This window comes from Dermochelys coriacea, chromosome 11, assembly GCF_009764565.3.
Source record: "Dermochelys coriacea isolate rDerCor1 chromosome 11, rDerCor1.pri.v4, whole genome shotgun sequence".
NCBI classification, from domain to species: Eukaryota; Metazoa; Chordata; order Testudines; family Dermochelyidae; genus Dermochelys; species Dermochelys coriacea.
This window is the reverse complement of record NC_050078.2, coordinates 18,380,174-18,406,917: the sequence shown is the minus strand read 5'-3', so window position 1 is coordinate 18,406,917 and position 26,744 is coordinate 18,380,174. Positions and strand designations below refer to the sequence as shown.

The 26,744-nt window shown below is 39.1% G+C and overlaps 1 protein-coding gene across 4 annotated transcripts in view; it reads right to left on the bottom strand.

The window, feature by feature from the left end:
* The window catches only part of MGAT5 (alpha-1,6-mannosylglycoprotein 6-beta-N-acetylglucosaminyltransferase), a 251,743-nt gene that overhangs the window by 22,517 nt on the left and 202,482 nt on the right, over positions 1-26,744 (bottom strand). For 3 of the 4 annotated variants that reach the window (XM_043505031.1, XM_043505030.1, XM_043505032.1), the window contains 5 exons: positions 21,594-21,740; positions 16,692-16,808; positions 15,762-15,836; positions 9,267-9,424; positions 40-4,518 (listed from right to left, as the gene is read on the bottom strand). In XM_043505031.1, the coding sequence (XP_043360966.1) occupies positions 4,320-4,518; positions 9,267-9,424; positions 15,762-15,836; positions 16,692-16,808; positions 21,594-21,740 (696 nt within the window). In that variant the 3' untranslated portion in view covers positions 40-4,319. The remainder of the gene's footprint in view (positions 1-39; positions 4,519-9,266; positions 9,425-15,761; positions 15,837-16,691; positions 16,809-21,593; positions 21,741-26,744) is intronic. The other variant, XM_043505033.1, reaches the window with a different exon arrangement.

The window sequence follows — 26,744 nt, the reverse complement described above, 5'->3', positions numbered from 1 at the left end:
AGTCTGTATCTGCAAAAAGAACAGGAGTATTTGTGGCACCTTAGAGACTAACAAATTTATCAGAGCATAGCTCATGAAAGCTTATGCTCTAGTAAATTTGTTAGTCTCTAAGGTTCCACAAGTACTCCTGTTCTTTTACATTTACAGTGGTGATTCTTTGCAAAGAACCAGTTATGTCTTTTCCTTCATATTTCTAGACAACTTTTCGCTGCTATTTAAAAACCATTTTAGAAGTCACACTTAGTATTTATATAGCAACAAGGCCTTTTTTTAACCCTAAAATCAGTGTTCCATTATACTTGTTCACACAGTGCTCATTCTAAACATCCATTCAAAAATAAAAAGGCACATAAACATTAAATATTTGCAGAAGTAACTTAAATCTGACTTTAAGCAAAACACACAATTGTAACTAATAAATTACAAAGAGAGAGAAACAAAAGACACACAACCATAAAGAAAACTAAGCCAAATATGCAAAAAGCGTATCTAGTTATACATGTGCAAATCAACTTGCATATATGAAATAAATGAGGTTTTTACTGGCATTTTTAAACAGTGTATATTTACCAACTTTACCTTTCAAAGGCAAGCCTTTTATGTTAACCATAATAAATTATGTAAATTCTTTTCTCAAGTTTTCTAATCTCATAGGAATAAGATTTTTCAAAAATCAGGTCACATACAAAAAATACAAAAGTTTAAAACAAAAGAATGTCTTGATTTATGACGGATATGTTTATGAGATTATAATATGGTGGTTATACTTCAGTTTTGACACACCTGATTTCCATCAATTACTGGTCAGGGTATCCAAAACTAATTCTTGCAAAAAACTGAAGTCTGAAAAAGGAAGTGCGAGTTTCAGTGACAAAGTATAATACATACATTAATGAAATCCCATCTGATAACCAATCATTCTTCCACAAAGCCATCATTCAACTGCAGTATGTGGACTATACATTTATTATTTAAGTAAGAGGGGAAAGACTCAGCTTAATCATGGAGTCTAACAGAAGATTGTGTGTCCACATTTAAGAAAAAACGGGCAACAATTTTACTGAATGATTCATAATTTCTAAAATAATACCCTATCCATCTGCCTGAGTGCTTATTTTCAGAATGGAGTGTTCAGCTGTTGTACAAGAACCCACTTGCTTATAAATTTAAAGACTATTACCACAGGAAAAAAAAAACAAAGCAAAGTATCAGATTTAGTGAATCACTATCCATTTAAATGTTGATAGCAACTTCCGTTTTTTCCTATCCAATAAGTCTTCAAGGCAAGCAAAGCAGAATTTGAAAACAAAGAATATGCATATGCAGAAAGTTATCTCCCATGATCTAACATGCTTTTCTCTTTCAGAAAATAAAACTGAAGCTGCACATTGTAAGACTACTTTTCCTTTCGAATAGAGAGCTCGGCATCTTCAAGAATTAGACACAACAACAACAAAACAAAGTCCTTGGAAAATGTCTCATATTGGGCAGGATTTTTGAAGGGAACAGCAAAATTCCCAAAATTCTCAGTGGGAGGAGGATGTAGCCCCACTGATTATTCCCCACCCCCCCCGGTCCAAAATTTTTTTCATTGATTTCTGCTACTGGAAGGAGCTTAATAGTTCTCTCTCTCCCCCCGGCCTTCCTCCAATATACAGTAACAAAATTCAGTAGCTCAGAAATAAACATTAATACTATAGAGGTCATAATTCCCCGTGCTGTGGTAAAGACTGCACTGACAGCACTATATTACTGAACAATACAGTGCATCAGAGATGGCAGTATCAACAAACTAGCAGAAATCCTCTATCCTCAGTTTTTAGAGGCAAAACAAACTGTATTAAGCCATTGAATGGTAAGAAACAAGTAAGTGTATATTTACAGCTGAGTGCCTTTTTTTTTTTTTTTTTAAAAACAGCAAATGTTTTCTAATTGTTATATTACAGTAGGCATGGTGCTTTGGATTGTTTAAGCACGCTTGCACAAGTCTTTATTGCCAATGTATGATGTGACGTTCCATCTAGCTTATTACATTTCTGATTACAGAAACTCAGGTTGCATCACAAAAAGGCAGATTCTGTTGTCACCAATAAGTTAATGCCAGATATAAGGCCCAAATTGGTGCTCATATTTTCTTTAAAGCCTGGGATTCTTCTGCCTGTACTCGTATCATATGTACAGGAATATGGAGAACACCTAAAATGAACTGTTGAGGCACCTCAGATTCCAATTCTAAAAAAAGCCAAGAATCAAGAGTTCCCTGGATAATAAAAGCCAATGCAAACAGCATCCATTCTGACTGAGGGAACGCCTGGGACACTCCCCAAAACTGCTCAATTTCTTTTCATACAAAACTATGCCTAATAAGTAACCAGTTATGTTCCATTTTTGCAGAATTATTGCAATTACAGAAGCTTTACTATCATTACATCCCAGTTATTATTTATAAACACTGCTGCCCAGGTATCTGCCATATATGCTTTCTGCATACTCAATAATCATTTAGACACCAATTTCTATCTAGTCTGCAGTACTTGTTACACATGTAACAATGAAATGGTAGTGTTGAATTAGGGAATTTAAACATACTTGAAATTACACTCAAGTTGGAAACTGAACTTCTACTTTTCTGTTAACTTCTCTTGATATTTTGACAGTTTCGGTCGTGTTTCCCTTATTTAGTCTTTGGTAGGTCACGAGAGACTTCAATACTCTCACCTAGATAATGAATGATGGTTATAAAAAAAATGAGTGAACCCGATATAGTCTAGAGAAAAATATTAAAGTGCCTATACTTTCATTAATGGAGAGACTGGGTAGTGCTTGTTAAATCTTCACAAAGAAAGGGGAAAAAAATCAAATTGAGGTTTTTCAATTATGACTGGGAAATACCCAAGTTTTAAACCTGCAAGCTATGGTCTTTTTCAAATCCTACTGCAGACTAAGCAATTCATTTCCCTCTAATTTAATGTCATTGTTCCCAGCCACGAACAGTGCTTTCAAATATGTCAGCTTGTGCTGCAAAAAAAATAGAAATTTACTCTTTAAAAAAAAAAAAAAAAGAGATACATGTTACTATTTAAAAAGATTTAGGTTCATTGTTCTAAACAAGTCTAGATTTCAATTCAAACTCTTGGTAATTAACTGTAGTTTTTAAATATATCTCTGGGTCGCTTATTTAAAAAAAGGACAAAGAATCCAGAAAAGCGATCAACAATATTTTTCCTAAGAAGTTTTCCTTCTCTCATAATAGCTCTTTAAAATATCTTCCTCTTTAAAAACAGAGCTTTTTATGAAGACTGTTCACATTCCTATGATACAATAAATTATAGTTTGTTGATCCTTTCTCCGTCTTGCAGTAATGTTTTAACTACTGTAAGGTATAGCAAACTGAGGATCAAACAATATTGCTCAAATGATGCAGAATACTTTTTGCTTCACAGAGTACTTTGAATAGGCAGACTACAACAGAAGCATGGGCAAATTCCAAGGATCACTCTCTAAACAGACCCAGTAAACTGACGACGACAAGTCCATTTTAAAATGGCCATATGCTTCCATGGCGGTTCCACACCGGAGTATGTTACAATCAATCAGTTCTCAAGCAACAACAGAATTTGTCACACACTGGCAGCCTCTGATCCTCACATTCCCAGAGCTCCCTGTTTAGAGTGCTCCAGGTACAGTAGTTGTGATGCCATCGATACCTTGTAGTACGTGAGGATTTAAAAAAGGACTGGGAGCAAGCAGCTATGTATTGTTATTTGTGTTACCTTGTGGTTCCAAGTTCTTGTGAAATGCACCATTTTATAGCCATTCAAGCTGCAGCAGCACCCAAAACAGTCCCCAATAATAAATGTAGTCCTCTCCCCCACCCCCCAAGCGCATTTCCCCCCCATTTTTTAACTGGAATGATATTCAGATTCTTAGCTGACAATGACGGGATGTTTTAACTTGTTAAAAAAATAGAAAACACTTGTTTCATCCAAAAAACAACAAAAAAAAGTTTGATGGGTCTGGGAATTTTCTACAAACTGTTCTTCGCAATGATCTCCAAATTGTTACAAAGCATTGAACTTCGTTACTCTTCTCCTTGAGTAGGTGGAAGATTTCAAAGAGCTCCACTGCCAAGTGTTCACTTAGAAAAAAATAAAAATCATTTAGATGTTCGTTATGAATCCCTCTTCTCAGAGAATTCCGCTTGGCAGCATTTGCTTGGCCTGCAGCAAGACAATTGGACAAAAGTGCAGGAAGTATAAGTAGTTCTCTCAAAACCACTTTGTTCGTCCCAAAACTAAAGCAAGGTGCTGCTGCTGCTGCTATAGACAATCTTTGCAAAGTGCAACCTGTCCCTTATTATAGTCTCTGCAGGGGCAGATTCGTTTGTGGTTTGGATGAGATCCTGCACAGCTGAACAGCAAAAGATCGCCCTGAAAAATGCAGTGTTTCTTGCTTTCATCAAAAGATGGGACCACAATATCATTTGCAGATTCAACAGTATGGCATTCCACGTTATACCTATAAAGCAAGACACACTTGTCTAAGTCACATTCCAATCATTCATTTATAGCAATTCAGGTAAATAATTTTCACCCGCAAGATTACACTCCTAAGGCTATAGCCTTACTATAAAAAGCTCAAAAAAACCTGAACTAGAGCAGTAATTAAATCATACCATGATATTACATTACACAGTTTTCAAATAAACACTCAGCCAAACAAAAATAGGCTAATATAGATCACATAATAACTGCTGGGATACAGAAACAGCCAATGGGCATAAACAGAATATTAGTCATTTTACTTTCCAAGTTTCCAATAATAGCAACCCCTATTCTGCCTATTGGCGCTGAAAATTGATCAATATTTATGATGCTAAGCAGCAACATAAAATACTTTCATCCCATTAGGAGTCTGGGTCTGTTCCTACAGAAAGTTAAGCTGGAAATGTTAAGTATTAAAAAAGCAATAAAGAACTTTCAGACTATGTTAAACTGACAAGCCTCAGAGTCCTGTAGAAATGGGACTGGTTTTGTGATGTGCCTCCCTACCTTTGTATTGCACTAAATTGTGCAGGGATAGGAGAAGCTGAGATTGGTTTGTTTCATGAAGTCTTTAGAACTTTTTGTAAACAGTACATGGAGCAGAACGTATGGGTGTTAAATTGGGAAACAATCAAGAATGAGGGGAAATGACAATGCAACAGAAAATCAAAACATTTTTGATCTTGTGGCATGAATTGGAAGACATCCAGTCTAACATTCCTCCTAGAGAGTTTCTTTGACTTTGGCTGCCACTCTAGTTCTCCATTTCTCATTCTCCATCTTATTCTCAGTATGGAATCCATCTGTCTCATTTGCTGCAGCCTTCCCTGGACATGGTACATCATTACTGTACCTCCTTCTACTCAGACTATATTACCTTGAAATGCTCTCAAATCTTTGCTATTTGTCAGATAAAATACTATAACCCAAGATGGGCAAATTTTGTCTGCCGAGTATCTCAATTCTTAATGAAGATTGGACCAAAAAGGTGCAACATTTGCAGTGCACAATTATTCTGAATGAGCAACTGCAGACATCAAATGCTAGTCAGCATGCACAATTATTTCCTGTAACATAATCCTCTCTGCGCTCTGATTCTGGTTTAATCCAGAAATGTAAAAAGCTATTCTTCTAATTTATCATCTTACTTCTCCATTGAGAACACATTTTGCTTACATTAAAGATGTATTGGCTTTATATTGCATCTTCCATGCAGACAAAGATCTGTAAGGAAGCAATTTCCGCATTTAAGTACAGTATCGACCAATTACAGCTGGATAAACACAGTAACAGGGACATTCTGCAGAATTAACTGTACAGAAGAACTGCAATTAGGATTCTCTCCATAAAGTCTCAGTCAGACCAGTGATCCAGAAATAAAAACCTTTATGTCTCATTACCAATATCCTGAGCCAACCACTGTCATCTTACTTAGTCCATAAAAGTATCAGAAGCATTAACATAAGTGCTTTTTTCATTTTGTTTTTGGCAATACATAATTCAGATGTTGGCCTCTTTCCAATCAATGTGACCAGAAATTCCTGGTACAGGGTCATTTCTCTACAGAGGGCTTTTCCCATTATATTTTATCATGTGTAATGGGGGAGGGGGTGAATTTGAACTGTCTTCTGTCCTGTCATACTGATTGGTACCTAATGTATGAAACAGGAAAAGGCTTGGATCATATTCATTAAGCAGCATTCAGGTGTGTGTGCATAAAATACAGAAAAAGGACAAGTCACCTATTTTCTGGCTGCAAAGCTGAAGTAGGGTGGGTGGTTACCACTGAAAAGTCAGCTGGTCACTCAAATACCACTGTGTAGTAACAGTTGGTATTTTCCTATGCTGAGGCCAAGAAATAACTGAGGTAGGTTAGATAACATTGTGAATAAATGTTAAGTATTTAAACAATGAGCATATTAAGTGTTTATTTTTAGTCATTCAGGAAAGACAGCTAATTTTCAGAATTCAACAAAAAATTATTTTCTTCATTGTTTGGTCTAGGCACTTACATATTGTAAGCAACCATAAAGATGGAAGCAAGACACCCTGTCAACAGGATAAAAAAAGTTTTACATCTATGTGGCTCTTTTCAGTTTCCAATAGAAGTTGTATAGCTTCAACATTTCTTGAATACATAAAAGGCATGTCTGTGGTAAAATCAGCAGGAAATAGCAAACCCAGACAGCAGACTTCCTATTAGTCATCTGTTGCACTGCAATTTCTGACTACATTTGATTGACATTGTAAAGTAATCATTTTACACACATACATACAGACACCAGAAAGTAATGCTGATTTCCCTAATGCATAAGTGATAAGCATTCTTAATTGACCCTAACTTATCTAATGCAAAAGGGTTTTGGAGCCTACATATTTAGGACACTACTGAGAAAGAGTTTGCAGAAATGCTAATTGTTAATTGCCAATGAATATGGATGTTTTAGGATTAACCAGAGTTGGAGAGAGCAATATGAAAAAATATGAAGATAAATACAGCTTTATAAACATTTTTATTTAAAATTGCATGAACAATTGCCTCAAATCAGCTCTTGTATTGTGGAATTTTAATTGGTTTTATATTGCAGAAGTGTTAATTTCATCATTCCACATGGTTCACTCTCCCCCAGATAAAATTAGGATTAACATTTAGTGTCTCACATATAAACTCACTAAAAACAGGAAATTTTATGCTGAAGGGTACAAAATACTCCTCCTCAACTATACCTACTAAGTGTTCGAGGTGTGGCAAACCTATCCTGGATGGCTACAATCTGGCAACTGTGGCAACTTCAACCCAGGGGCTTAACTGTAGTGCATGGATTGGCAACCTTTGGCATGCGGCCTGCCAGGGTAAGCCCCCGGCGGGCCGGTTTGTTTACCTGCAGCGTGCACAGGTTCGGCCGATCGCAGCTCCCACAGGTCGCGGTTCGCTGCTCCAGGCCAACGGGGGCTGCGGGAAGCGGCGCGGACCGAGGGATATGTTGGCTGCTGCTTCCCGCAGCCCCCATTGACCTGGAGCAGCAAACCGCGGCCAGTGGGAGCTGCAATCAGCCGAACCTGTGGACACGGCAGGTAAACAAACCGGCCCGCCTTGCTGGGGGGCTTACCCTGGCAGTCCGCGGGCCAAAGGTTGCCGATCCCTGCTGTAGTGCAAACATCCTCACACTTAACAGCACTCTGCAAAGCAGGCAGGCAGGACAGAGAGACTGCTGCTCTCCCTCCTAAATGCTGAGCTTCCTGTTGTGAGTATACTGCTGAGTGTGGGGGCAGAGCTGAGCACAGCAGCTGCCTCTTTGCTGCTCCCTCTAGTGTAAGCTGCACTGACCAGTGAATCACTGAAGGAGCGCTGACATATTTCTCACTCAATCTTCCACTATCTGGGGGAGTGGTCATCAAAAAATTGGGGATGAAAGGGGAGCCAGGGAGGGGAACGGGAAGGAACAGAGAGAGAAGGATTCAGCTGGGCAGAGACTGGCAGAGGTGGCCAAACTTACTGATCCTCTGAGCTGCATACAATAATCTTCAGAAGTTCGAGAATCAGGAGCACCACCCTGCCACAAGGCACAAGCCCAGAGATCTCCCCGCCCCAGTCTGGTAGGTGGAGAATGGGGATGAGGAGCCACACTTTAACAGTAAAAGAGCCACCCTGATCTATGACATAGGAGAAGGAGGCCGGAAGACGGTCATTTGTAGGTGAAAATGTAGAAACAATTGGAGGGAGGGAGAAAGGCAGACAGGCAGCCCCAGCAAAAAGTCATTAACAAATCAGTCAGTTATTATTGTTTATTGGATCATTTTCTTTCTTAAAATGATGGATTTTATGAGCTGGTATTGCTCAGTAAGTAATTGAGTGGTACAAGACAGTACATTTCTGGGGTGCAAGACTGGGATTAGGTTTATGTGGGTGTTGCCCCATATATAATTTAAGAGTGGCTGGACATAGCACTCTTGTATATGTGGGTGATTTGCATGCTAGAGGCTGGGTGAGTGGGCAGAGTGGCAGCTCACACAGCAAAGTGGGCATAGAGCACACCAGACTGAAGATTTAAGGGGGCACAGCTGTCTTACGATCTGGGGTAATCTAGCTAACTACCCTATAGGGACTAAAAGTTATCAAAAAAACTCTTTACAATTATTTACTAAGAAAAAGCTTTCAAATATTTACAGATTGAAGATCAAGTGAGTAGAGGAGAAGCTCCAGACACTGAAAGTTCTGATGCAGGCCATGCAGCGCTAAGAGGCTATCGATTCGCCCTGCTCCTTTTATCCTCAGTACAGAGCACAGTACAGAGGAGAGCAGGGACAGGTATGTGGACCAACGCAATCTGCTTGTGAGAATACTCTGGCTCCAGGCACATGAAGTGCCTGTGTACCCAAAGTGGAATACAAACAGGGACCAGCACTCAAAGAAGAAATACTAAGATTTCTTCAAAGGGTTAGAATGGTTTTAAGGCATAAACTTTTCATTTTAACATACTGTATTTAAATTAGAATTTATGTTGCTGTTAATTAACATTTATATTATAAGAGACTATTTTAAGGCAACATATGCATCAAGTCACAAATTTAAGATTTATCTTTTCAATTTTAACTCTGCTTTTCCGGAGTTGAGAACTTGACCACTTAACAGTACAGCTGCATTAGCACTATTTCCTCCACTCCGTAGAATGTACTTTAGATAAGGTATCCAACTATATTTCCATACTCCTCAATACTTACTTCAGCAGATCTTTGTCTTTGTTAAGGTGTTGGAAGAAGGATGGCTCACAGATGAGCTGGTTTTCCTGACAAACTTGTTTACATGATTTTCCAGGTTCAGTAATTTTTACCTGCAGTGCACTTAATGGTGGCCACATCACTTGCCCATGACAGAAATCCTGCAGTAACAAAGTGTACACTATTACACAGTCTTTGAAAAAACTTTTCTGTGATTACGAAAATAGCAGTGGTAATTAAAAGCCTAAAAACCTCTTTTTGGCAGCAAGACCATCTTACCTGTATTCAGCTGATAAATTGAGAGTTTTAATAAGAATTATCACAGTGGATCTCCTAACAAAAATTTGACACTAGCCAGTAGCAGATGCTTCAGAAGAAAGTGAAAAAAGTGCTGTTCTTCCTCCAAGGAGAAATTTCTTCCCATCTCTAAGTTAGTGGTTGGCTTATGAAACAGGATGGCTTATGTGTCTCATTTGTAAACATGAGATTTAATATGATCATAGAATCTATTTTCTCTTTATCTATACATATCTAGTCCATTATTGATTCCCTCTTTGCTTCAGTGATATCTTGTGGCAACAATTTAGTGCTAAACAAGTATTACTGTTAGAATGACACAGATACCTCCAGAAAGTCCTGGTAGAGAATGATTCCAAAAGCTGATTATGTATCCCTTATGGAAAAAAGTTCCCTAGTGCATATATCTGCCCCAACTTGCTCTTTTCCAAATGCTTAGCCATAGAGTCAGTGACACTTATATAAAGACTGAGTTTGATATGTTATGTGCTTTCTCTCTAGACCCGAGAACAAGCATTCATAGAGTTTGTTTCTATCTCCCAATGGAGCTACTGGTGACATGACCACCCAGACTGGTACTGACTATGAACAACATGAACTCTCCTATGTGGTTACTGCAGAGAAAGGAACATCGAGATTTTGTTCTAAGTGCACCTTTTGGTTATTTATTTTATTTCCATTTACAATAAAAAGTGCTCACACACAATTGGCAAAGTACGTAAAGCTTATTTAAAATGACAGGAGTCAAATGTAAATTTTAGTCAGCTCACCTCTTCAGAGAAACAGCAGCTTTAGATACAAACACCGCCCCATGTTATTGGCTAGTTCTTCAATTTCCCTCTAGCTCCTTTTAAAGTCTGGATCAAACAAATAAGCCCTCCAAGTCGGGAGGCATTTGATCTCCTGGGACCCTTATAGACGCACAGATTTCAAAGTCAGAAGGGACCATCATGATCATCTAGTCTGACCTCCTGCACACTGCAGGCCACAGAACCTCACACACCCACTCCTGTAATAGACCCCTAACTTCTGGCTGAGTTACTGAAGTCCTCAAATAATGATTTAAAAGACTTCAAGTTAGAGAGTCCCACCATTTACACAAGTTGAAACCTGCAAGTGAACTGTGCCCCATGCTGCAGAGGAAGGCGAACCCCCCCCCCCCAGCGTCTCTGCCAATCTGACCCAGGGGAAATTCTGTGATCGACCCAGAAACCCAGATCGCTATCCTGCTCTGTCACTTCCAACTCATGAGCCTTCACTTTGTAGCAGAAATTTTTGTTGTTAGTCCCTAACTGTACAACTTGCATTTTGCGCTATTAAATTTCATCCCATTTCTATTACTCCGGTTTACAAAGTTGTCCAGATAATCTTGTATGATATTCCAGTCCTCCTCCATATTGGCAATACCTCCCAACTTTGTGTCATCTGCAAATGTTATTATCGCACACCCATTTTTTTTTTTTGCGCCAAGGTCAGTAGTAAAAATGTTAAATAAGATTGGTCCCAAAACCGATCCCTGAGGAACTCTGCTATTAACTTCCCTCCAGCCTGACAGTTCACCTTTCAATATGACCCGTTGTAGTTTCCCCTTTAACCAGTTCCTTATCCACCTTTCAATTTTCATATTAATCCCCCTCTTCTCCAATGTAATTAATAATTGCCTAAGTGGAACTGTATCAGGTACCTTACTGAAATCCAGGTAGATTAGATGTACTGCATTTCCTTTGTCTAAAAAAATCAATTCTCTTCTCAAATAAGGAGATCTGGTTGGTCTGGCATGACTTTTGTAAAACCATGTTGTATTTTATCCCAGTTACCATTCACCCTATGTCCTTAACTACTTTCTCTTTAACATTTTGTTCCAAGACCTTGCTTACAATTTTTTTCCTTTCTTAAAAATAGGAGCTATATTAGCAATTCTCCAGTCATAGGGTATGACCCCTGAGTTTACAGATGCATTAAAAATCCTTGCTATTGGGCTTGCAATTTCATGTGCCAGTTCCTTTAATATTCTTGAATGTGAATATAGTGAATGCCCACCATCAACCCCCAGCCAGAGACCATGGCGCACGTTTGCCTTCCCATATATGCACACCCTATCCATGGCCTCACAAAGTCACGGGACCTCCTTGTCAACCTCCTGCTAGCAATGGCCAAAGTGACCCTCTACAACATCAGGAAGAGGGGGTTCTCTGCGACTGTGGGTCCTATTTCTGATCCTCCCTCTGTTCATGCGTCCAGGCAGAGTTCCTCTGAGCAGCGTCCACTGGCTCCCTTGACATCTTCGAGGAGCAGTGGGCGTTGTCTGGGATTCTCTGCTCGTTGTCCCCTTCAGGTTCCCTTTTTTTTGACCCTTTGACCTTCACACCTATCCCAGTTATATTTTCTGTTGTCCCCTGTAATTATTTGACTTCCCGGCCTCAGTGGATCCTCCCCATAGGCCCTCCACAGAACCCAATAGGGTCAGCCCCCTTTTCTATTATCTTGAGGTGGGATCCAACATCAGATCCTCTACTAGTCACAACTACAGCAGTGCACCATGAAGGGAAAGAGGTGCTCTCTCTAGTGGACTGGTACCAGGGCCATTTAGAACTTAGGTAAAAACTAATAACTTTAAATTTATCTGGGAAGGACACAGGTAAATAGGGCAGATCCCAGAGCACAGGTGCCACAGGTTTCATATAGGATTCACTAGTTTATAACTGGGCAGCCACCTTCTGCAGAAGTTCTGAACTGATTTAATATGTAGCCTTATATAGAGCACACTGCAATAGTCTTGGTGTTGAAGAAGCAAAAGCATGTTTGAGAGTAGCAAGAGTAGCAGGTAGCATTTGAAAGGTGAGATACCTGAGAACATGCTCAGGACAAAGTGGGGTAAATGAAATACCTGGATCAATACATGAAAATAAAAATCTGAAGCAGACACATTCAACATCACACACCAGTGAAGTAATAGTTTAAAATAACTTTTTAAAAACAAAAAATTTAAACTATGTCTTTAAATGATTTTTTAAAATCTATTTTCAATGCTTATGCCCACGTGAAAACCCTGGGTAACTGGGAAGACCCTGGGAAGACCCATTCATCTGATCCTTTACGACGTTGCTGAAACAGCCAGTCAAGGTGTCATTTAGTTCCATAAAAAGTATCGGTAACAGCATTCAGTCACCATAAGCCTGATCCTCAACAGAAAATTGGTGATAAAAGGCTCTGTATCTTGTTGCCAATCCCAGGAACCAACCCAATCCCCTTGTCTATGATGAACTATTGCCATAAGGTATAGAATTGCCCCATTCATACTGCTCAATTTCTTCTTAAACAGGAAACAGTCTGCTTTTAATATCTTTCATGATTCATTTAGTCTGTATTGTGTTTTCTGATTTCCTCCCCTTTCATTGTTAACTTTAATATCCATAGGAACTCCGGTCTATTAGTGTGGAATCTTAAAGGATATATTCTATTGTTCTGCAAATACAGCAATACATTAGCATTGTGTTATTTTCTGATAAAGGGGCAATAAGACCTCTTTGAATGTTGTAACTATGAAAGATAAGACATCTCATTAGACAGGTACTGTTGGAACTGGGAGCTTAATCTTGAAAGTGAATGAGTACCTGGATACTCCCACTGAAGTCAAAGAGAGCAGAAGCTGCTAGTGCTTCTTAGGATCAGGTCCTGGGTGAACAGTTGTAATGAAAAGGAGTGTAGTTATATTGGTCTATATAAAGCATTCCTAACCTGTTACTGCTTAGCTTTTCTCATTCTAACCCCAGCATCTCAAAACAGAGAGACCCATCTTTGAAACATGCTTAATATCCTAAATGTTTTAATGCACTTTATCAACAGAATGTAGCATAGGTTTAGCAGCCTACAGTTCAACCCTGATAATCTAAAACGTTTTATTGATATGAGAATCATTCAGATAACCAAGAGTTCATATAAACATGGTACTTCATATAGTTGCTTTGGGGATTTCATAACTTTTTTTTCCATTAACTAAAGCAACATGGTATACACAAGTGGTTAGTCTAAATGCTTTATACATAAAATGTGACTTTCACCATGAGCAAAAATGATTTTGACACAAACTGAAAAGAAAGCGTCACAGGTATAATGAACCCTATAGCTGAGATTAGTATGGTGACTTCTTATATGCAAAGCCCCAATATACAGTAATTATTTCTCTGCAACAATAGCTACTCATTTAGTATTAAAATTAGTAAGTTATTATTAATGGCTGCCATTGACTCTCTCATTCAGTGGTTTAGTTCATTTTGTAACCATGAGAGCGAGCAATTTTACATTTTAAAAAAAGGCTTTTGAGTAATTTACAAGCTCATTTTGGTATCCCATAATTTAATTTTAAATTATGACTGGTTATCATTCATTTTTTTTAATGCAGTCACCATGCTTTTAGAAAGACTTTGCTCTACCATTTGTCCTTGGGTCCCATCTTACTCGCTTCATTTTACAAATATACAATTAAACAATAATGGGGGGGGGGGAGGTGAAATCCAGGTCAGAAAATAATTAAAGATCAAGAGTGGTATAAGAAATTTTAGTTATAGATACACATTGAAACAACCAAAGAGGAAGATTTATAGAACTAGACCTAACACTTTCAAATATCCACACCAAAAACTAATTAAAGCAAAGACAAGGGCTTTCTAGCTACAGGAAAATATTCCCTGTAGGTCATGCCACTTCCCCCCGTTTACATTTAACAAGTTATCTGCCACTTGGATCTCACCACTTTCCCGCTTTGGATCCCTCCAATTTCTCACCCACCAAATAAATATTTTAAAACCCATATCCTCACCCAATGAGACTCCACACGGCCCTGCATACCATCCCAATCCCTCCTTGTTCTTGTTTCTTATGGTTTCCCACCTTGCTCTTTTTTGGTATGTCTACACAGCAAAGAAAAACCTGTGGCTGGCCTGTGCCAGTTGGCTCGGGCAGTGGGGCTGTTTCATTGCTGTGTAGGCTTCCAGGCTCGGGCTACAGCCTGTGCTTTGGGGCCCTCCCACCCCGCAGGTTCTTCGAGTCTGGGCTGCAGTCCAAGCCCAGAAATCTATACAGCAATGAAACTGCCCCAGAGCCCGAGACCAGCTCGGCTGGCATGGGCCTGATGAGGGTTTTTCTTTGCTGTGCAGACACACCCATTGAGCCTTAAAGCTTCTTTGTTTCCATCTTCTACTCTAGTCTTCATGCTTTCTTCCTTAACAGATTATATGGCTGGAACGCCCTTGCTGTGCCACAGTGTAGCATCCACCTTCATTTAAATTCCCCATAAATCCCTCTTCTTCTGCAAGGCCCATGAACATTAACCAACATTAGCTGCTACCAAAATTATTTAGCCAATATTATGTATATTAAGAGAATCCATACTTATGCTAAAATGAACCACTTTTCCCAGAAATCCCTAAACTACAATAAATTAAAAACTCTGTGTAAGCTTTTGTTACCGGTGCACAGAGTTAAAGTAATATTTTGCTGAGGTTTGTGAAAATAATAAGAAACGGATGTAATTGTTCCTAAAAACTCAGTACAAATGTCCGGTGATCTCGGATAGTGATGCAGATTACATGGGAGTGGAAATATTAGCGTAAAAATGACGCAAGCTGATTTTGGGGAGTTTGCGCTCATAGTAACAGCCTGAAATACATATACTCCTCAGCATTCAGTTGTATTTCTGGAGCAGTCCATGAAGTGGTAAAGTATTTAACTCTTACCTTTCTGTATTGTGGTAACTGAGCTTTGACTAACCACTGGACTAAAGTTTATAAGGGGGAGCATCAGCTGCACTTCCTCTGTCTCTTTCCTCCTCTGGCTGTTTTACGAATGACTGAAAATATTTGTGGCAAAGTCTCAAATAGTTTTGGTTTGACTGAAACTTTGTTTTTTGCTGAATGAACTATTTGTCTGAAAAATTTTGCCTGACACCCAGTACTGACACCCAGCACCCTTTGCTAACTGCTAGACCACACTGATGTGGTTTCTTTTTGTCGTACACCAAACCATCATAACAGTAGAATGGCTGCCAAAGACCTATGAGCTAAGCCATAAGCCCTGAGACCTGATTTGCAGAGTTGGACCTTTGCACCCAAACTTTTAAAAAAAAATAGTTCCAAGAACAAACAGTTTTAATACTAAGGCACTCTTTAAAATGTTTATTTCATCAACATTGAAAGGTCATACCTGCTTTTCAATGAATGCATTCATCCTTTGTAGCATCCCCTCACATGTAAATTCATAGGGCAAATAAGGTTCAATCTGTTGAAACAGTACAGTGTGTTTAGATTAGAATTTTTAAGGAATCATTTTACTGCAAGCATCCCTGTGGTGTGTGTTATGTTAGCGGCCTGTGTACTGTTTAATACATTATAGCTTTTGTAGTAAACGTAGTCATTAACAAATCACTGTTTTACGCAACCCCCAGATTAAACTGATTTTTGCTCCCTCAAGTCAATTCTAAAATTAATCAGTGATTGTCTTTGAGGAGATGTTAAATGAGGGAAATTAAGAGTTTACTCAGCAATGGAAGAGAAAAATGTAGCACAAGACTCTACTGGATCTCATAGCTGCCTGTTGTAATTCTGTTTAATTTCCAAATTTAAATAGTCCAAAGGAAAATATGATTCTATAATTAGATGCTCTTTGAAAATGTTTTCAGACTGCCTTTTGATTTTTTAAATCCTTACATTAAAAGCTCATAATGTAAATGCAGAAATATCTTCATAGCTTTCCTGTCATAGCTAAATAATGGGTTCAACTGAACTTAGAATAGGGCAACTGATTTACTAAATGCACAGAAAACTTACGAAGACTCAGTAACAAAACTAGTAACTTGGACTCTGTGACTCGCATGCTAAAGCTACACTCCTTTATGCTAACAACATGCTTAGTTTTATTCATGTGAGTAAAGTTAAGCATGTGTGTAAGCATGTGCAGGATCTAGTACTAAACTCTGATGCTCAGATACCACATATACATCACATAGTGATGGGTGTGGCATAAGACCCCAAAAGGACAGATTCTCAATTCTCTTAATGAAATTAACATTTTGAGGCACTCTGCACAGCAGTAGCTCAGACACCAAGTATGATTACGAACAGAACAAGTATTAACCTTTTGATTCAAAATTGCTTTCACTGCGTTCTCGACCTCAGAAGGATCATTGATGTTCACAGTCCAGACATGAGGCTTCCCAATGTAAACCTCAGCATAGGGATGCTGAGATGTCAACTGAAAGAGAAAATCAATATACTGGTAAAAATCAAGGGTCAAAATATCTTTCCTGGCCCCCTTCACTTGGTTTGGGTCTCAGGATATAATACACATAGATAATGCAATAACAGAGCTGGAATATAAAAACAACTTAATTTCTCTTTTACCTCTGTTTTAGGTTTTCTATATTTTCCCCATTAAATCTTGTGGGTGAACTTGGTACATATGAAATGCACTGGATTGATAAGTATGGGGACCAATGACCTCTAATTTATCCACACAACAGGTAACAGCAGTGGAAGCTTTCCTGTCTTGCTTTATGTACCAACCTCTCCCATTTTCTCTCTATACTCTGCTCTCTGGGTGATTCCATCTACTTCTTTGAAATCAGCTAACACATCCAGACAAACTATTCCCAGATCTCCTTTTCTATCCAGAGCCTTCCATCTATTCCTGCATCTCTCCCCATCTCAGGCATCTCTTGAAAATCTTTCCATCCCTTCAAGATGAAATGTCAATATCTTTCCATCCAAACCCTCTCTTCTCCCTTTTACTCTCTCACAAACGTGAGAAATTTGCAACAATTACCGTGCACATTTGATTCGGATTTTCTATTCTCAGACTCCTAGCAAGGTTACCAATTAGTGCTTATTACAATATCAATGATACTATTGCCATGCAGATATGCATCCTCTGGAAACTGGACTATCAAATTCATTTTACAACCCTCACATATAACCCTTGTCCTTGGAAAAGGTAAAATATCTTCGCTTGGACCAACCCAGCTAGGTATTTTTTCCCCCAATTGCTGGTCCAGTCATTATCTTCATTCCTTTGCAATTTGTGTACCTGATGCTATGTTATCTGTGTCATTGTTTTACCTTTTCTGCTTGGTTTTTGATAACTTGTTTACAGCCTCATTTGATTTAACTCCATGTATTCAGGCAGGCAGAAATATAAAACTGAACTGGGAAACACAGTCGCACATAATATTCAGAAAAAAATGAAGACTTTTTCCCAGTTCATCACATCAACTAGCCTTTGGCGGTCTGAAACCATGACCTAGAAGTGAAAGGCTCTATATACGATTAATTGTTCCCCATGGCATCCAATCATCCATGTTCAAAAGTTCTTAAGACAGGTATGATTACAGATTATCAATTCATACCTCAAACCTACTTATCTGAAGCCTCAGATATGTAAGTAAAATTAGGGATTATCTAAAGAGATGCAATTAAGGTTATTTCTTTTATTTCTTATTGGCTTGTGGACTCCTCTGGGCTAACCCCAGATGCTTTTGTTTGCTTGTAACTTTTAAGCTGAACCCCCAAGAAAGCTATTTTGGGTGCTTGATTTTTGGAATTGCTCTTTTAAAATCTAGCAAAAGCCTAAATTCCAGATGTATTTTCTTTCTTTTTGTTTTTAATAAAATTTATCTTTTTTAAGAACAGGATTGGATTTTTGGTGTCCTAAGAGGTTTGTGTATATGATGTTTGATTAGCTGATGGCAACAGCTAATTTCCTTTTTTTTTCCCCTTCTTTCTCAGCTCTTCCCCGGAGGGGGTGGGGATGCGGGGAGGTGAAAGGGCTTGAGGGTACCCCACAGGGAGAAATTCCCAAGTGTTCCTTCCTGGCTCCAAAGGTTTTTTTTTTTGGCATTTGGGTGGTGGCAGCATTTACCAAGCCAAGGTCAGAGAAAAGCTGAAACCTTGGGAGCTTAATACAAGCCTGGAGGGGCAAGTATTAATTTTTAAAATCCTTGTGGGCCCCCACATTCTGCACTCAGAGTGACAGCGTGGGGATTCAGCCTCGACACCCATAGATTATATTTTCTGTCTATATCAGCTGTATCCTAGTGCAACATGCTCCCCCCATCATCATCTTTTCAATTTCTCCTGAAAACCCAATCCTTCCATGAAATCTGCATATGCCAGCTGACCTCAGTATCATACCATTACCACTACTGTTTAAAAGTGAAATATATTTAAAAACTCAGGTTATCAACTTTTCCTGAATTTCCAGGGCATTCACATCTGAATTTTAGATTGTATAAACTACTGGGGGCAGGGAATATGCCTTTATTGGTAAGTTGTGTGGCAATGGACATAATGTTAGCACTTAAGAAATAATATTATTTGCATTACATTTCAAAATGTGATTTTTTCCCCCCAAGCATGTAAATATAATGATTAAACTTCACATAGATTCAGAAGTTATACTGGAGATCATGGGTTCGTTGTACACCTCAGCCTGGCAGGCAGTACATTAAGCCAGGCCTGGTTTTGAAGCCTTGATATCAACAGCAAATCTCTTCAGGTTAGTAGTGTTCAAGCACAGATGCAACCAGCAACGTTTCACTGTGTGCCAGCTCGTGTGGATGTGTTCTGTAGAAATTTTAAGAATACTGTCCTGATGCTAAATAATGTGATTGGCCAGAGCTGAAGGTCGTAGTCATTCTTGGGGCCCTTCTGCTACACAGAAATAGAGGTGGTCAGAAACCTAACATTTTTCCCCTGTAAGAGATTTTGAACAAAAAGCTTCCATTTTAAATTTTTTGGATAGAAAAGTTTGTTTTCCCATGGGAAATTCTGAATTAATTTAATTTAAACAAAAAAAAGTTGTGTGTCACTTTCTGGGTTTCAGAAAGCAAAAAAGAAATGGCACTAAGTTGAAATGAAAATTTTTGTTTTGTGTTGGTGTTTCTTTTCAAAATGTCTTTTCAGTTTTTTGAAACAAAAAAGAAGAAAAAATTGAGCCAAAACAAAATGTCCATTCAACCCATATTTTCCTCTCAAATTTTCCTATAAAAACAACAACAAAAAATTCAGTTCAGACAAAACTATTTTTTGGTAGGAAAAATTCTTCACAATTTTTTTTTTGACCAGCTCTCCCTAAACTAAGAGAAAAACACAGTAACTGTAAGCTATTTCTGCCAAGTAAATATTAAGAATTATCATCTTTAAAGTTCTTTATGAACATTAATGAATTCTCAGCACTCCTGTGAGCTTTTATTTTCACTGTACAGGTGAAAAACCTGAGTTACACTGTTACCACCACTTTCCCTAAATCCAAAGAGTCATAGAGGGGATTAGAATTCATATGTACCTGGCTCCCATTCCCTTTTTTTGATCATTCGATCAGGCACTACTGTCTCAAGAGTAGATAAATGGAGTAAAACGTAGAATCAGCATTCATACTGATTAGCTACACTTATGTTCTACACTAAGGCTTAAAAAAATTAAAATCACTAGTAATCTGAACATTATATAGAGTCCAATGCAATTATTTTTGTTAATGCTGTAGAAGGCTGGCAGTGTTTGGCTAACAGGGCATGGCATTTCAAGTAGTGTTGATTCTGCCAATAAAGAGTTAAGTGGGTTATGATGATTTACTGGGAAGGTGACTAGTTATTGCTCTTGGACATAAGAGACCTAGAAGCGGCTTTCTGGAGAGAGAAGATCAAAAAGGACCGAGCAGTCCTGAGCGAGAAAAACCCTATAAGAAGGCAAACCTGGAAAGAAAGTTTTTTTAAGCTCTTCTATTTTTTAATTGCCATTTCCTCTATTTTATTATTGTTTTCTTTGTTAATAAAGTCAAATTTAGGAAAGGGGTGAATTTGGACTACTATATCCATTGTATTTGTAGAGCAGATTGAGAATAGTGCACAAAACTTTTTGGCATAGGCAACCTATGTTATTTAATTAAAATGAAAAATGGTAGAAATGCATCACTCATCAACCAATTGGCATGAGTTTAATGTGCAGTTCATCTAGCTGAACCAGCATTTGCAAGCAGACCAATGCTATCATGCAAGCTGTTCCTTATCTTCATATTCCCCTTTACATAAGCAAGATCATTCTCCATTTAATTAACATACACAGTACTTATTTAAAAACAATTCAAAGTTGCAAGCAATAGTGTGTGTTAACTAATGTCAGGACAAGAAAAAAATGACTAGATAAATGCTAAATGTTTTCAGTATGTTATAGGCCTAACTTTACCCATACATAGATATGCTGCAATTATAATGCAAAACACAACGAACAATAATATTCAGTAAATCCTTGCATGGGAGGCCAGTTTATTTGTCTTCTTTTCCCAAAAGTACAAAATATTCTGGATGCTTTGGAGACTTGCAGTTTGCTTTTCCTGTTCACTCTTCAAAAATTGGTTTGGCTCTCCAAGTGTCTTTACATTCAAATACACACAGTTCATTGCTAGTGTTACTATTAGGGCTGAACAGAATCTTAATAAAAACTTCTCTGCAAAAATAGTGAGTACAACATTCATATTTATTTGAACAAGGATGCACTTATTGCCCAGTAATGCTCATTTCCTTAATGGAAGTCACGGGGATCTCAACTGAGGTTTCCCCTGGATAGAAAGTCAGATCTTGAAGTGAAACTTGTATATATATGGTCTGTCAAAAATAATTAGAAGAATGTAGATATACATGGACACAGAATTATAGCTTAGAAGTACTTCATGGGTTTCATTATTTTATTATCATAGTGCCTAATTATAACATAATTGTTGTCTTACACAGGACTAATTATACCAATTCTGGCCACTGCTGTGTTAAGGCAAAAGGACAAACTGCTCTGTCTGCAGTAAATTATGCATCTTAGTTTGACATTCTGTTTTTTATTGTAATATTACAAAGAAGCAGTTATTTGCAATAAAATGTTTGTTGTACAATCCTCAAACAGAGAACCATTACAGTACAAACAGTATCAGCAACTCAGATGTATCACAGCCCCAATACTTTGCAATGTCTGAAACATCAGTATTAGTAAAGCTTACCTCTCGGAGTGTTGGCTTGCCTTTAAAAAAGTCTGTATTTTTGCTGCTTTTCGGTGGGTTAAATTTTAGATTTAGAAAAGCACATCCATTAGCAATAGCCTCTAGGGGAGCAGGCCCTTCATATGGAAATCCAAGTCCAACAAACAACTGCAAAATAGAAAAGATACATCACCTAGCATCCATTAATTTTGTTTCCCTTTAGAAGACAATAAAAACTCAGAGTTAAGCTAAAATGAACAATGACAAAGATTTTAAGTTTACAAGCCTACAAAATATGTCCATATAACAGTTTTGAAAGGAAATGGGTAATATTTCTGACAGAACTTTTAAATAAAGTTTCATGCTAAATGTTGCTAAGGATTTGGCTGTTCTCTCTCCCTCTCTGCAAAACAAAGAGAGTAATGAAATGTCCTGGAAAACATGTCTAACAATAATCTTCCTGTAAGGGGCTGGAAAGGAAACTATGCCAATCCACACTAACTTAAACAGAAGGTTTTTCATGAAACTGATGTTTCATGAAACAGTCCCTTTCAGTTATGTTTTGGGGAAAAAGATATTTGGTGGTTTGATTACAGTTCAAACAAAACTGCTAGAGCTCTCTGGTAGACCAGTAGGTACAGGTTTTACAACAGTTACATCACTGACTAGCTATGCCACTTTATTTTTTTCCCCCTGACTAGCTTAGTAGTTTTTGCCAATATAAAAATACTCCGGCCAAATTGCACAAGCCTTCTGATAAAAACACAGTAGATGGCAGCAAACTTCAGTTAAAGACCCACTACTCAGCAACAGCACTGCAGTAACAAGCCAACAATTCAATTCCACCATTCTAAACTGAAGGGGAAAAGGTATCAGTGCTTACTCTTACTGTCAGCATATAGTACGTGTTATAATAAAGACGATTATTGGGCAATAGGAAATCCAACTGAAAAATATTTAACGTTTTGTCACAAAGAATTCACACACTTGTGCAACAGCTATTTAGAAGCACTCTCTTTCCCGGCCCTGACACCTGAGAAAACTGAATTAAATAATGTGTCTTCTTATTTTTTTTCATTTAAAATTAGCATACAATGGGTTGGTTAAAAAGTTCTGAGTTACAGCTGAGTTACAGTTAGGGCACAAATCTCTAAACAACACCGTTGAATAGTTCCATGCATACGCTAGTTTCAACTACTGCCTACTAGATCTAAAGCCTCATGCATTCATGACATGACATTCAATTATGCATTCAAGACATGACAAGGAAGGACAGGCAGGGTAGAAAAGGTGGGGGAGTTGCATTGTATGTAAGACAGCAGTATGACTGCTCAGAGCTCCGGTATGAAACTGCAGAGAAACCTGAGTGTCTCTGGATTAAGTTTCAGAGTAGCAGCCGTGTTAGTCTGTATTCGCAAAAAGAAAAGGAGTACTTGTGGCACCTTAGAGACTAATACATTTATTAGAGCATAAGCTTTTGTGAGCTACAGCTCACTTCATCGGATGCATTTGGTGAAGTGTGAGCAACAAGGGTGATGTCATGGTGGGAGTCTGCTATAGAGCACCAGATCAGGGGGATGAGGTGGACGAGGCTTTCTTCTGGCAACTAACGGAAGTTACTAGTTCACAGGCCCTGGTTCTCATGGGAGACTTCAATCACCCTGATATCTGCTGGGAGAGCAAAACAGCGGTGCACAGACAATCCAGGAAGTTTTTGGAAAGTGTAGGGGACAATTTTCTGGTGCAAGTGCTGGAGGAACCAACTAGGGGCAGAACTCTTTTTGACCAGCTACTCACAAACCGAGACGAATTAGTAGGGGAAGAAAAGTGGATAGGAACCTGGGAGGCAGTGACCATGAGATGGTCAAGTTCAGGATCCTGACACAAGGAAGAAAGAAGAGCAGCAGAATACAGGCCCTGGACATCAGAAAAGCAGACTTTGACAACCTCAGGGATCTGATGGGCAGGATCCCCTAGGAGAATAACATGAGGGGTCCAGGAGAGCTGGCTGTATTTTAAAGAATCCTTATTGAGGTTACAGGGACAAACCATCCCGATGTGTAGAAAGAATATAAATATGGCAGGTGACCAGATTGGCTTAACAGTGAATTCTTTGCTGATCTTAAACACAAAAAAGAAGCTTACAAGAAGTGGAAGATTGGACAAATGATTGGACAGGGAAGGGTATAAAAATATTGCTCGGGCATGCAGGAGTGAAATCAGGAAGGCCAAATCACACCTGGAGGTGCAGCTAGCAAGAGATGTTAAGAGTAACAAGAAGGGTTTCTTCAGGTATGTTAGCAACAAGAAGAAAGTCAAGGAAAGTGTGGGCCCCTTACTGAATGAGGGAGGCACCCTAGTGATAGAGGATGTGGAAAAAACTAATGCACTGAATGCTTTTTTTGCCTCTGTCTTCATAAACAAGGTCAGCTCCGAGACTGCTGCACTGGGCAGCACAGCATGGGGAGGAGGTGACCAGTCCTTTGTGAAGAAAGAAGTGGTTCGGAACTATTTAAAAAAGCTTGACGAGCACAAGTCCATGGGGCCGCATGCGCTACATTCGAGAGTACTAAAGGAGTTGGCAGAGGTGATTGCAGAGCCATTGGCCATTATCTTTGAAAACTCACGGCGATCGGGGGAGATCCTGGACGACTGGAAAAAGGCTAATGTAGTGCCCATCTTTAAAAAAGGGAAGGAGGAGGATCCTGGGAACTACAGGCCAGTCAGCCTCACCTCAGTCCCTGGAAAAATCAGGAACAGTCAGCATGGATTCACCACGGGCAAGTCATGCCTGACTTTTCTAATTGCCTTCTATGACGAGATAACTGGCTCTGTGGATGAGGGGAAAGCAGTGGACGTGTTGTTCCTTGACTTTAGCAAAGCTTTTGACACGGTCTCCCACAGTATTCTTGCCAGCAAGTTAAAGTAGTATGGGCTGGATGAATGGACGATAAGGTGGATAGAAAGCTGGCTAGATTGTCGGGCTCAATGGGTAGTGATCAATGGCTCCATGTCTAGTTGGCAGCCGGTATCATGTGGAGTGCCCCGAGGGTCAGTCCTCGGGCCGGTTTTATTCAATATTTTCATTAATGATCTGGAGGATGGTGTGGATTGCACCATCAGCAAGTTTGCAGATGATACTAAAAACTGGGAGGAGAGGTAGATATGCTGGAGGGTAGGGATAGGATACAGAGGGACCTAGACAAATTAGATGATTGGGCCAAAAGAAATCTGATGAGGTTCAACAAGGACAAGTGCAGAGTCCTGCACTTAGGACAGAAGAATCCCATGCACCGCTACAGACTAGGGACCGAATGGCTAGGCAGCAGTTCTGCAGAAAAGGACCTACGGGTTACAGTGGCTGAGAAGCTGGATATGAGTCAACAGTGTGCCCTTGTTGCCAAGAAGGCCAATGGCATTTTGGGATGTATAAGTAAGGGCATTGCCAGCAGATCGAGGGACGTGATCATTCCCCTCTATTCAACATTGGTGAGGCCTCATCTGGAGTACTATGTCCAGTTTTGGGCCCCACACTACAAGGATGTGGAAAAATTGGAAAATGTCCAGCGGAGTGCAACAAAAATGATTAGGGGACTGGAACACATGACTTATGAGGAGAGGCTGAGGGAACTGGGATTGTTTAATCTGCAGAAGAGAAGAATGAGGGGGGATTTGATCGCTGCTTTCAACTAGCTGAAAGGGGGTTCCAAAGAGGATGGATCTAGACAGTTCTCAGTGGTAGCAGATGACAGAATGAGAAGTAATGGTCTCAAGCTGCAGTGGGGGAGGTTTAGGGGTTGGATATTAGGAAAAACTTTTTCACTAGGAGGGTGGTGAAACACTGGAATGTGTTACCTAGGGAGGTGGCGGAATCTCCTTCCTTAGAAGTTTTTAAGGTAAGGCTTGACAAAGCCCTGGCTGGGATGATTTAGTTGGGGATTGGTCCTGCTTTGAGCAGGGGGTTGGACTAGATGACCTCCTCAGGTCCCTTCCAACCCTGATATTCTATGATTCTATCTCTCTTTAGCAAACTAAGATGCTCTCCATTAAAATTTTTGCTTCAAGGGAAAATGAACTCGAATTAAAAAAATCCTAAATGACTATAGTAAGAAGACTATTTCAGGCTACATATAAAAACAATTTAATTTAATTTGAAGCATATATTTGTAATATCTGCCCTGTTGTAGATAGGTATTGCAGCATTAGGCCTTTAATCCTCTCTATCCCTTGGCATTAGCAGTTTAACATTATGAGCTGACTGGCTCTAAAAAAGAAATCCACAGAACAGCTTGAAATGTTAATGTCCCTCCCCAACTCTGAGAACATTGAATCTCTCTGCAATCATGGAATCACAGGGTTAGAAAGGACTGGAAGGATCATCTAGTCTAACCCCCTGCCAAGATGAAGGACTTGTTATGTCTAAATCATCCAAGGCAGATTGCTTTCCAGCCTCCTTTTGAAAACCTCCAGTGAAGAAGCTTCCACAACCTCCCAAGGCAATCTGTTCCATTTTCTTGCTGTTTTTACAGATAGGAAGTTTTTCCTAAAATTTAATTTAAATCTGCTATGCTATAGTTTGAACCCATTGCCTCTTGTCCTGCCCTCTGTGGCAAAAGAGAATAACTTTTCTCCATCTTTTTTATGGCAGCCATTCTGAAGACGGCTATCGTATTCCCCTCTGAATCGCCTCTTTTCCAAACTAAACATACCCATTTCCTTCAGCCTTTACTCATATGGCTTGCATTCCATCCCTTTGATCATCTTTGTCACTCACCTCTGGATCCTTTCCAGTTTCTCTACATCCTTTCTATACATTGGTGACCAAAATTAGACACAGTACTCCATCTGAGGCCTAACCAGCACTGAGTAGAGCAGTACTATCACCTCCTGGGATTTGCATGCTACGCCTTTGTTTATATAACCTAAAATTGAATTTGCTTTGTTTGCTACAGCATCACATTGCTGACTCATGTTGAGGTTGTAATACACCACAACTCCCAGATCCTTCTCAGAAGTGCTGCTGCCAAGCCAGTTTTCCCCCACTCTGTATTTGTGCAAGACAAGTTAAATGTTGATATTAGAAATAGCAGCAAATTTCTCCTTCAAAATAGCAAATGCACTGCAAGCAGCTCCTTCTTAGACATGTCTCGCAAACAAATATTTGAAGGAAAC